Consider the following 11,485-nt stretch of genomic DNA (forward strand, 5'->3'; position numbering starts at 1 on the left):
TGGCTGGACTACATTTACCTTCACCGTATTAAATTCTCGTAATTATACAAAATATAAAAACCCCATCGATGAAATTTCAAATTAAAAAACATGGGTCTTTGTTTTTCATTGATATTCAAGTGAATTTGGAGCTCTACAGCTATTAACAGATTTCGCTCACGTCTCTCGTTGGGTGACCGATTGTCCCATCATCTCCCAAGGGGTCAAAGGTCATTTATTGAAGAACGAGCTTCTTCGACGGTGTGAAGGAGTTGGAAGATTGCTATTGAGGCATCCTGGGGAGGCGATTGCTATGCAGAAGCGTAGGTACCGTCGGCTCCTACTAATGAATTCCTTTTTGAGTACTCAATTTTCCAGAGACAAGAACAAACGATAATGGATCTCCACAATCTTTGGGACTGGAGAGAATGCCAGCAGAGATGTATGTCCCTAATCAACAGCAATGGCTTGAGCTCAGAGCCTCAAAGACTTACAAACTCTACTGTTGCACGGATTAACGATTTTTTCACGGGCCAGCCCTTGAAGCCCAAAAAGAGCAAGAAGCCCTTCAATCCCATGTGAACTTTGAACGTGAACTTCTATTCTTCTTATCATATTTCTAGATATTATCTGATTTCCTCGGTGTTGCCTTCATGTTTTATCGCTCAAATAATTCATTAGATTCCAATTTAATGAAATTTGATAAGATTAATGGAATTTAATGAAGCCAGTGTTATAATAGAATTTGTCTGGAACATTGATCGCTCTTAAAATTCATCGGATTATAAATTTCGATCGAACTGTGTACCTGCGTGTATTCTTGTGAGAATTGAATAAATATTGAATATATGTTTTCTGAATCTTGCCCTCATGACTCGATCCTATGAAACTCGATGGACACGACAGCGCGAAAATCCACCGCAACATCGAAATACGATCCGCTCGAGTTTCCGATGTCCTTCTTGATTTTGTTATGCAAGAGTACGAGTCCATCGGGAATGCAAAATGATCTATAATTATCACGAGGAGACACGATAGATTCCAAATTAATTCCCAAAGCGATATAAATTAACTTAACTTTATATCGTCACAGGTTTTTCAGAAATATCTACGGAACTAAGAGAGACAGCTAAATTTATGCGAAAAACTTTTTCGTTGTTTTCAATTACCTCTACAAAAAGGATTAGAATAAAAATTTTGTCATCTCCCTTAGTTTTGGAGAAATTAAAAAAAAACGCAAATAATAAGAACCCGAGGGTGACTCGACTACATCCACGAGGAAGGGGGAACGGAATGGTTCTCGAGTCGGTTGGGTCAATGCTCTTGGTCAGTCCCTTCACAGCTTTCGTCAAGGCAAGATCTAACTTAAACTGCTATAAATTGGCAAAAATGCCGATTATTACCGAAAGAACATCACTGACGAGATCCTCAGATCCCCCCACGTACGTCGAGTACGCGGGGATGATGAGGGCGAGGAGATCTAGAGTTCGGCAATTTCAGTGCTGTGTTTGTGCGATTCTCTTGTGAGCATTTACCCCTTTACTCCTATTTTTCTTTTCGAATTTTTTGGATTTTCCTCTTCCAAAAAAAAATGATCGATTCTTTCGAAAAAATTTTAATTCCTCATTTTTGCAAACTGAATCGGAGTTTCAGGTCTCTCCTCGTGATGGCCCTCATCATGTCGATCAGCTACGAGCTCTCTCCACGGGTATTAGACCCTGACGAGACACCGAACGAGTCCCCAACGGCTGCACCGAACTTGACAACTCTTCTTCAATTAGGATCTCCACTGGATGCGTTCCTCCCCAGGCAATCCCTCGACGGCAATTCCCCGGAGCCAGAAGAACACCCTATCAATCATCAATCTCTAACTCAAGAGGAATGGTCCGGTGCTGTGAAGATCGGGAAGGAAGCGATTGTGGCTCGATTGAAAGCAAACGAAGTGGCGACGAGTTTCATGCCAGGAGAGATGTCCCCTAACATTCGTCACAGCTACGCGGTGAGCACAGGACCAACAGCCGGAAGACTAGCTCTAGCGGGTGTTGGTGAAGTGGCTGCTAGCAGACACGTGGAGTCCTCGAGGAGAGCAAAAGGCTTTCCATCAGCTTTTGGGGCGTATTTCGATGGCAAGTGGTCAGGTGTCTCAACTTGTGTTGATAACGACGAAAGCCTCAAGTGCGATTGGACCCGGAAGTATCGAAACATCAACGGCACCTGCAATTACCCTGGAAATAAGGGCGCGGCCTTCACGCCGTTCAGGAGGGCTCTTCCACCAGCGTATTTTGATGGAATTGATGCTCCCAGGAGTGGAGCATCGGGGAGGGCATTGCCATCGCCTCGAGAAATCTCGCTGAGGGTTCATGGACCCTCTCCGAGCTCCAATCCGTCGTTCACTGTGATGCTTGCAGTCTTCGGACAGTTCATCGATCACGATATGACTGCCACTGCCAATGGCAGAGGAAAAAACGACAGCACTCTCGCCTGCTGTCCACCTAGCAAGGGCCATCCTGAGTGTTTCCCCGTGGCTATTGGACCTGGAGATCCTGCTTATGATTATGCTGGCAAAACCTGCATGGAGTTCGTCAGGTCGTCGCCTGCTGCGCAGTGCAAGATCGGGCCGAGACAACAATTGAATCAGGTTCAGAAATTCAAATGTGTTATCTGAAATGCTATGTACTATTTTTCATATTATGAATTTTGTATTCATGTTTCTCAATCAGGTAACCGGTTTCATCGACGGATCGGTGATTTATGGCTCTGACGACGTCACAGCGAGCTCCCTGCGATCCCCGAAATCGGGAAAACTCCGGATGTTCAAAACCCCGGATGGAAGATTTCTCCTACCCCTCAGCACAGACCCGAACGACGGTTGCAATCGCCCGAGGGAGCGGTCACGTGGCCGGTACTGTTTCACCTCTGGAGATGCTCGAGCTAACGAGAATCTACACCTCACCACGATGCATATCCTGTGGGCGCGCCAGCACAACTCCATAGTAGATCGTCTCTCAAAGGAAAATCCCTCCTGGAGCGACGATAAGCTCTACCAGGAGGGTAGACGAATCGTCGGAGCTCAGCTCCAGCACATAACGTACAACGAATTTCTCCCGCTTGTTCTGGGGGAGAGAGACGTCGCCCTGAGAGGACTCCGACCCCTCAATGGTGGAACTCATCGAGAGACCGAGAGTGAAGCCCCGGAACCCACGATCGCCAACAATTTCGCAACATCTGCCTTTCGATTCGCTCATTCGCTCCTCCCAGGGCTCATGAAAATGACGGACGCCCAGAATGGAACGGAGGACTACATAGAGCTCCACAGAATGCTCTTCAACCCGTACAGTTTGTACTCCAGAAAAGGAGTCGAGAGCTCCGTGATGTCGGCGGCTTCCAACAATATCCAGAGGACTTCCCCCCACGTCACCTCTGAACTAACCAGACACCTGTTCGAGGACCCACTAGACCGGAGTGAGGACAAGCCCAGGTTGCCCTGTGGCCTTGACCTCGTGTCCTTGAACATTCAGAGGGGAAGGGATCATGGACTGCCGGGGTACACCAGCTGGAGGAAATACTGCAACCTCACGAGACCACAGAAATTCGAGGATCTCGAGGAGATCATGGATTCAGAGACTCTCAGGGAAATCGAAAGGGTTTATGGCGAAGTGGATGACGTCGATCTTTATACTGGAGCACTTGCTGAAAAAACTACTGGGGATGGAATCGTCGGGCCGACCTTTAGTTGTCTCATTGGTGATCAGTTTCAGAGACTTCAGAGGGGTGATCGGTTCTGGTATGAGAATGCTCAACACCCATATCCATTCACTGAAGGTATAGATTTTTTATAAAATTCTCTATTTTTAATATTTCATTTCACAGCGGATTTTTAGAAAAATAATATCGGTATCCAGTTATGCAAAAGTGAGCTTTGTGTTATGTTTGTTGTCATAGAACAATTGATGGAGATCAGAAAGACCACTCTTGCGAGGCTGATCTGCGACTGTTCTGACAGTATCGATAAAATACAACCCCAGGTCATGAGGTCTGTCGATGCCAGTAATCCTATCACTTCTTGCAACGATATCCCCATGCCAAATTTCACCCTCTGGAGAGAGACTAATTAATTCAGTGTATTATACTGACAATCTTCATATTTTAAAGGAAGGGAGAATATTCATAATTAATGGTTTTTTGAATTTTCTTCTAGCGTGCAATTATTAATTTCCGAGATCCCGAATATATATTTGCCCTCATTTCTTCACCTGGGGTTTTTCATGTCTCCTATTTCATTTCTTCGAATTTTCATAAATTTGAATTAAATAAAAATCGCTAGTTTTGTGGTTCAATTTATTTTTGTACTGAACCCGGAATGAATGCATTTTATTAATGTGGAATTTTGGAGTTGTATATATATAAATGAAAAAATGATAGAAAAAAATCTGAAATGTTTACTTGCTTTTTCCAATCTGACTCCATTCCTCCAGTGCCTCCTTGTCCGATAAAAAAAAATTTAAGGTTATGACAAACCTCTAAAACTTGCATGACAGCACCATGCACACGCAAAGTATAAACAAAACGGATTGTATGATGCGTTTGAAACTCAAATAAACGCAGTAATCGATTACCGGCTCTAATGACGTGTGGAGAATTGTCAAGTTCCAGTTATCGAAAATAGCGACGATGAATCCGATAAATTTTCTCGCTGCTGCCGGCATCATCCACGGGGTATTGTTATTCTTCAATATGCTGTTCCGGGTAAATAAACCAGATTCATATAAAAAAAAACACTGATTTCGCGGAATTGTCGTCAATTGACCCAGTTAATCCTATGAATTTTTGCAGTCATGCTCGCACATTCCATACCTTCTTTTCATGGAGAACACTGGACTCGAGGTAAAGACACTCAGTATCAAGTGGTTCACAGGTGCATTCAATCGGCCTTTGGTCAAGTGGGGAACGTCGAGATCGAAATTTTGGATTTTGTGGTTCAATCTGGGAGTTGTCGTGACTATTGTTCTCCTACCAGTTGTTTCAGTGATTCTTATTAAAATGCTAGTGGTCATGTTCCTGAGTGGTCCCAAGGGTGAGAGACCGGCTGCAGAATGGGAGCTGGAGCCCATGGTAATTTATTAATTATTCGCTTTGTTTTTACTTAAAAAAAAATAGCACTTATTCTAGTTTATCGTTTCACTAATTATTTAATCCCATAGATTCCTGGGGTGAATGTTCCCTTCGCAGACATCCAGTACTACGCAATCACTCTGGGTCTGTGCAGCATTGTCCACGAGGCAGGTCATGCTCTAGCTGCAGCAAGAGAGGATGTCCAGCTGTATGGAGTTGGAATGCTGTTGGTGTACATTGTGCCAGTGGCGTTCGTCTCTCTCAACAGTGAACAGCTCTCCCAGAGACCGATGCAGAATCAACTGAGGATCCTGTGCGCTGGTGTTTGGCACAATATTGTCCTGGCAGTAGTGGCAGCTGTCGGAGTCTTCATAAGCCCCTGGCTCTGGGCTCCAATGTTCTCTGTGAACTCTGGGGTTGTTATCACTGCCATTCAGCCCCACTCACCTCTCCTGGGGATCACAGGTTTGAGTCATTACGACGTCATCCACAGGATAAACGACTGTTCAGTTCGGAATAGCAACGACTGGCACGATTGTATTCTGCAGTCTGTGAGGCAATCGACTCCGGGGTACTGTGTACCCCAGGCTTTGGTTCAAGAGCACGATGAGTCCATTCCAGTCTGGACGATGCCTAGTGGAGAGATCAATTGCTGCCGCAAGGACAGTGAGACCGATGGAAAATTATGCTTTGAATTTATCGAGGAGGGACAAGTTCCTTTGCAGCTGCAAGAGCATTCTTGTCTCCCTGCGAGATTAATTATTGAAAAATCCAGGGGATTCTGTAGCTCGGGACAATACTGCCCGGAAACTGGAACTAATTGCATGAAACCTACGTTGGATAATGTGACAAAAGTCAGTCGAATTTATGTCTTGAATTTATTTGCTTTATATACTCTGAATATTAAAAATATTCAAATATTAAATATAATTTTTACAGGTCGTGCAAATAAAGAGGGAAATTGGCAGAGACGTTTTGTTCTTCGGTTACCCAGCAGACATTTACCGTACGATTGAAATATCAGAATGGGTGCCAAAATATCAATTTTTGAGTTCAGAAATGCCAGAGTCTTTGGCATTACTTTGCAAATACATCACTGTGATCTCAGCGGGTTTGGCTGTGATGAACGTCGTCCCATGTTTCTTCTTCGATGGCCAACACATTGTCTCGACACTTGCACAGAATTTCCTGAGACCCAGAATCAGGCACAAGAGCTTGAGACAAGCTATTGCTTTGACAATTACCAGTGTCGGGAGCCTAGTGCTTGTGATTAATATTATTCATGCTTTCGTGCAGAGACAGAGGTAGCCGGTGAAATGAATTCGTTCAAGAATTTATTCATGTTTTATGTACAGCGATTTACAGTGATTTGCCTTATGTTTGTTTTTTTATTCTATCAGATTTGTATATTAACCCGTATTCTGTATAAGACTTGAAGTTTATTTCGTAAGGTTGAGGTTTCGTTTCAGCTCTTTCATAGAATTCTCCCCGTGGACTATCGAGGACTTAATCGCGAACTGTAATGAAGGATAAAGATATTCATGTACATTTCTGTAAGGAATTGAAATAGATTTCCAATTATAAAATACCCACTTCGTCTGTTAAATTCTTATTCCTCTTAAAATCAGATCTTGCCCAGTTTTTCAGGTATTCCTTGTCCTGCTTGTCCTGCACTTGCCTAATGGTCTTGAGAATATTTCGATAGAGAGTGAGGACCTCCTGTCTTCGAAGAAACTGTTGAAATTCATAATTAATTTACTATTCAGTTAACTGATGAAAAGAGGCATATGTTTTTTTACCTGTTTTAAACTCAAAGATGATTTTGGTAATTTACTGGCCATTTAAATTTTTTTAAAGAGCGTTACTGCTGTTTTGTTGATAATATCAGTCACTTTCTGCAACAATTTGGAACTAAAGATTGTTTATTATGAAAGATTCAGTGGGCCATGACGTCAGGTCTATCCTTTTTGGAATGAGTTCTCAATTTTATGAGCAGTCGCCTCGTGGAAACTACACGAATTTGGCTGCATCATCTGAGACACAGAAAAGTTAAAAGGATTGAAATTCACTCAAAATCAACTCGATTTTATTGTATTTATATTGAATTTACTGTTGTTCAGTGCATTCCATAAATTATTAAAATGGTAAGTCACCGATTTTCCCTTCAACGCAATCATCAATTTTTCTATTTGTCGTTGCAACCAGAAGTTTACATTACTTGAGGTTAGATTCACGATGACATTATGCTTTTGCCGGAGTAATTGTTTTTTTTGTGAATTTTCTTGAAATTTCTTTAAACATTTATTACTGTTTTTTATTTCCCAGGGCGAAAGTTTATTTGGAAATTTTTGTAGTTTGATATTATGGTAATCATTTTTTCATTTTACGTCTTTCTTTTAGAGTTTCAGATTGCCTCCTTTGAAGGCCAAAGCTCCTGTTGCTGAGGAATTTGGTATGAGCAGTGGTACATATGGGGTACCAGACCCTATGATTTTGGGGTGAGTTCATTAAATTGCTCCTTGAAAAATGAATCAATTCCTTACCTTATAATTTTCTATCGTTTCAAAATCGGATGAATGGGCGATTGTACTCTCACTTCGTTTGTACAACTGTCAATGAATATGATTAACACAAAAAAAAAACGAATTCAAATCGATATGCTTGCTTAACTGCTAATTATTGCAGATTGCCGGCAGCAGCCCATAAACTTGGCACTTCTCACCCTCTCGAGACGTCCGAACGTGACGTAAATACCAAATTTTTCCATTCATCTCATCTACAAAATGATTTTTCGATCCATTAATCTGAATTTTTAATTTCAGTTTCATCTGAATAAACTGAAACGTGATATGATAATGCTAAGAAATGTCCAGGGGCTTCATGCACCATTGCGCATCGCGATGGAACTAAAAGCGACAGAGAAAATTGGAAGACACCCATTTTTACCTTCGTCGGGGCTGATGAGAGATGTTCTGCTGGGTCGTGATGAAGATATAGGGTGAATTTTATTTCTCAGTCATTCTCGCATTTCATCGTGTCGTCAAAATAGTGTAGCCATACAATATTTCGAACGATACGTAACTATTAAAAAAAATTCGGATTTCAGATTCGAGGATATCCTGAATACTCCAGAATTCAAAGAACAAATGGGTCAACCCCACGCAGTCGTCGAGCGAAGTCTCAACTTATTGTAAAGTGTTCTTCATAATCTTAAGTCCATTTTCGATAATAATTTCAAGGAAACCTAATTTGATGAATCGTCAATAAAATGCTTCTCATCTTTATGCAGCTGAATAAAAATTTATTTCCAAAATTTATAAAAAAACATAATTCTATGTATGCGGTCATGCGTCAGGCCACACCAGGTCGTTGATTCTTAAACTAGAAATTTTCTTCACTTCATCAATTCCAGTCTTCAATTCCACTTCCCTGGAATTTTTCAGTCGTTCTTCGATCGCGGTCAGAATAGTCTGCACTCGATTTTCCCTTGCGCAAATGACAAAGGGAAATGAAAAAGTGTCCTTATACCTGCGTAAAAATTGAAAAAAGATAAATATGGGAGAGGTAAATATCGTCAGATTAAAATGCTTCGCCTAGTATTTGTCAATAATTTTTGTATAAACACATGATGACGCACATTTGATTGAGATTATTCAGTGTCAGTCTCTCCTCCCTCGTCATTGCGTCAATCCCTGCAGTGTTTTGCTCTGTTTCAGATTCTTGTGTCAATTTCTTTCCATCAGAATGTTTACTAGCCAAATCTGGATGATTGAATAACACGGATTCTTTCCCTAAAGAGAAACCCAGGAAATTAAATATTTTGAATGCAGGCAATGCGAAATTTTTTTTTAAATTGATTATTCAAATAAAATTCATGAATTACCAATTGATCAATTACATCACATTTTTTTAATTGTAGAAAAGTCATTATGAAAAATTGAATTTTCTAACAAATTCGTTTGCTTTTCCATTTTTTCGTCGATCAGATAATTAAAGGTTTATCTCACCACGCGTATCAAGTCCATCCAAAAAATGACAAAATGCGATCTTAAGGTCTACAACTCTGCGAAAAGGTCTCTGAAGAGCAGCTGCGCGTGCAGCTTCCGGACAATGTTCGATAATATTACCGAATAACCACTCGAATTGCTCAATCTCAAGTGCATTTACCTCTCGAATGCTCAACACTCCACCTCCTACCATTTTGTCTCCTATAACAAATTCCCAATAGTAAAAAATAGAAATTAATGATTTTTATTATTGTCGTTTTCAAGAACTGACTAAAATATATTCAATAACTCCGCGAGATCATTTATCAACACTTTAATACACTGCGTGTTCGAAATTACCCTAATTTCTTCCATTAATCTTATCGCAGTGCAGAGATTAATATAGACGTTATCAGTAACGCTTTGACGTCGACGTCAAATTTCGCACTGTTGATCAACACTCATCGCAGAATAGTCAGTCCACGGTAAAAAATTCTATCCTGCCAACAATTGAACGTAAATTGTTCCCACTCTACTTTGAAATCAACAAATTTTCAAATTAACAAATCAAAAATTCGTCGTGAAACTGAAAAAAGTGTCAAATTCAGGAGTTACTATTAATTCCGCAAATTACCAGTCATTATAAATTAATTAACAAACTAATTGATTGATTACCGAGTTAATTACAATTTATAGGGAGTCGATAAGCGAAGTTCTTTGCGATTTATAAAAAATATAGCAGTGCGTAGGAAAATAAATGTTTGAGATCCAAAAAAATGTTTATAAAATGATTTACTGGATAATTATCGCTATTAAAAATTCACGTACTCACTGCATGCGGTGAAGGCGTTGCCTGGAACTTCACGACTAATTAACTTTAATGATGTACACCCGATAAACACCAAAACACAACTGTACAAAGTTCAGAAAATTATCAGTACGAAGGAATGACTTATCTTAACGTCCCACATCGTGAAAATGTACGTCTGCCCATTCCTGTGGTGAAAATCATGACGTGCCCTTTTACACGACTGATACTTTCCTCCGATTCTCAAATGCATTTGCGATTAATATTGCATCAGTTTCCCGTAATGAACAATTTTTCTTCACACTTCACTAGTTATAAATTTAAATACCACTGCCGATCACAGCGAAATCAAAAGGCAGTGGGAGAAAATCGTCGAAAGATGTCGTTGGAGGTTCTAAGATTCAAAAGATTATAAAAATAAGAAAAAGTGCTTGCTTCTACGTATAAATAATCCTTAAGCTCAAAAAAAAAAATATTGAATAATTACTAAAATATTTATAAAATAAATATTTATTACAAATCGGTTTTAAATGTTTGTAATTAATTGTTGATGTGTACTTTGTTTATTTTTCCGGGATTTACTTGAATGTTCATTATACATACGATTTTCTACATACATTGTATTTTCACAAAAAAACCGGTGCTCCGGATGGGGACTCAGATATTCCGTCCTGGACCGAAAATGTTTTATTACGTTTTTCATCTGCAGATTAGCCCCCTTTAGAGCCATCGATACCCGATGCCCGGCACTTTATAGCCCCGTCATAAAAGGTATCTATCCCACATTTTTGGATGGTCCCGTGTAAAGAGGAGTACAAAAAAAGAGTGGAAAACACGGCTGGGACCGTGACCCGTAGAATTTCTCGGTATGAAACCCATGAGCATCTCCTCCAATCGTGCTGAGCGCCGACTGCATCATCCTTTTCATTCCTCACGTCTTTTTATCTCGGAAAAATACCGATTGATTCCATTGGACCCCACTAACAAAGCTAGCCAGCCTCCGCCTTTTGTATCGATATGTGCGTATGCAGACGTTTTTCCTGTTTGAATCACCCGTTCCCCGGGATCTCACTTTAGCTGCATTCAACATTGAATTTTTGTTAAGTTTATTAGGGTATCGATCACTTTCCTGGGAGGCTGCTCACTGCATTGGCCTTTTTAAGATCTTCCTCTTTGTCCGGAAGAAATTCGAAAAAGGACGGTAAACAGAATTTTTTTTTTTCCAAAAATTCTTTCGAAATTTTCATTTTTTATTCAAGGAACGCGAGTATCTCATCATTCATACGAAACGGTTATTATTACAAAAATAATATTCATCAAATATTAAAAACTTTAAATATAATTAGATAACGTTGAATATTTTATTTTATCAAGCTAATTGCTAAATCGACTTATAAAAAATCTGAAAATTTAGTTGCGCAAGCGAAATTCCATTGACAGGCATAATGTCCAGAATAGGCATTTTGAAGTAATGAAAAAAATGTCTGGGGGAATAAATATGGCAGGTGATACCCAGGAGAGAATTCCAACTTTTGATCTGACTCGTGACTTCGTTCTCAATAGTTTCAAGCATCTGAGAAAAGAAGTCATCGTCAGAGTT

At 40.2% G+C, this 11,485-nt stretch overlaps 7 protein-coding genes across 11 annotated transcripts in view; 4 read left to right on the top strand and 3 right to left on the bottom strand.

The window, feature by feature from the left end:
• Positions 1–747, top strand: part of LOC105265290 (uncharacterized) — a 3,581-nt gene extending 2,834 nt beyond the window's left edge. Inside the window, exons 9-11 of the mRNA XM_011302706.1 lie at positions 1–38; positions 121–315; positions 365–747. Coding sequence (XP_011301008.1) covers positions 1–38; positions 121–315; positions 365–497 — 366 coding nt within the window. The 3' untranslated portion in view covers positions 498–747. The remainder of the gene's footprint in view (positions 39–120; positions 316–364) is intronic.
• LOC105263045 (uncharacterized) overlaps positions 1–4,507 on the bottom strand; it is an 18,782-nt gene extending 14,275 nt beyond the window's left edge. The window contains exon 1 of the mRNA XM_011299009.1: positions 4,423–4,507. The gene's annotated coding sequence lies outside the window, so the exon portion shown is untranslated. The remainder of the gene's footprint in view (positions 1–4,422) is intronic.
• cd (cardinal) lies at positions 1,325–4,390 on the top strand. Its single transcript, XM_011298969.1, has 4 exons — positions 1,325–1,502; positions 1,633–2,617; positions 2,700–3,801; positions 3,922–4,390. Exons 1-4 carry the CDS (start codon positions 1,369–1,371, stop codon positions 4,092–4,094), a joined length of 2,394 nt encoding a protein of 797 aa, XP_011297271.1. The 5' UTR covers positions 1,325–1,368; the 3' UTR covers positions 4,095–4,390.
• S2P (membrane-bound transcription factor site-2 protease) lies at positions 4,487–6,416 on the top strand. Its single transcript, XM_011298958.1, has 4 exons — positions 4,487–4,725; positions 4,813–5,091; positions 5,181–5,945; positions 6,031–6,416. The coding sequence occupies exons 1-4, from the start codon at positions 4,651–4,653 to the stop codon at positions 6,397–6,399; spliced, it is 1,488 nt and encodes a 495-aa protein (XP_011297260.1). The 5' UTR covers positions 4,487–4,650; the 3' UTR covers positions 6,400–6,416.
• LOC105263000 (LYR motif-containing protein 2) lies at positions 6,409–7,056 on the bottom strand. Its single transcript, XM_011298945.1, has 3 exons — positions 6,891–7,056; positions 6,685–6,825; positions 6,409–6,608 (listed from the first exon to the last, which is right to left on the bottom strand). Exons 1-3 carry the CDS (start codon positions 6,930–6,932, stop codon positions 6,531–6,533), a joined length of 261 nt encoding a protein of 86 aa, XP_011297247.1. The 5' UTR covers positions 6,933–7,056; the 3' UTR covers positions 6,409–6,530.
• Positions 7,057–7,093: 37 nt separating this feature from the next.
• Positions 7,094–8,375, top strand: Pomp (proteasome maturation protein). The gene is made up of 5 exons (XM_011299077.1): positions 7,094–7,235; positions 7,492–7,589; positions 7,777–7,837; positions 7,914–8,089; positions 8,198–8,375. Exons 1-5 carry the CDS (start codon positions 7,233–7,235, stop codon positions 8,283–8,285), a joined length of 426 nt encoding a protein of 141 aa, XP_011297379.1. The 5' UTR covers positions 7,094–7,232; the 3' UTR covers positions 8,286–8,375.
• LOC105263057 (2-oxo-4-hydroxy-4-carboxy-5-ureidoimidazoline decarboxylase) lies at positions 8,372–10,123 on the bottom strand. 5 transcript variants are annotated; one of them, XM_011299043.1, is made up of 4 exons: positions 9,906–10,123; positions 9,099–9,311; positions 8,729–8,882; positions 8,372–8,619 (listed from the first exon to the last, which is right to left on the bottom strand). In XM_011299043.1, the coding sequence occupies exons 2-4, from the start codon at positions 9,289–9,291 to the stop codon at positions 8,436–8,438; spliced, it is 531 nt and encodes a 176-aa protein (XP_011297345.1). In that variant the 5' UTR covers positions 9,292–9,311; positions 9,906–10,123; the 3' UTR covers positions 8,372–8,435. The 5 variants fall into 5 exon arrangements, with proteins under 5 accessions (XP_011297345.1, XP_011297337.1, XP_011297353.1 ...); XM_011299035.1 differs by having other exon boundaries at positions 9,099–9,299; positions 9,906–10,122; XM_011299051.1 differs by lacking the exon at positions 9,906–10,123 and adding an exon at positions 9,438–9,541 and having other exon boundaries at positions 9,099–9,299.
• Positions 10,124–11,485: the final 1,362 nt, after the last annotated feature.

The sequence above is a fragment of the Fopius arisanus genome, unplaced genomic scaffold, assembly GCF_000806365.1.
Source record: "Fopius arisanus strain USDA-PBARC FA_bdor unplaced genomic scaffold, ASM80636v1 scaffold00001, whole genome shotgun sequence".
Lineage (NCBI taxonomy): Eukaryota > Metazoa > Arthropoda > Insecta > Hymenoptera > Braconidae > Fopius > Fopius arisanus.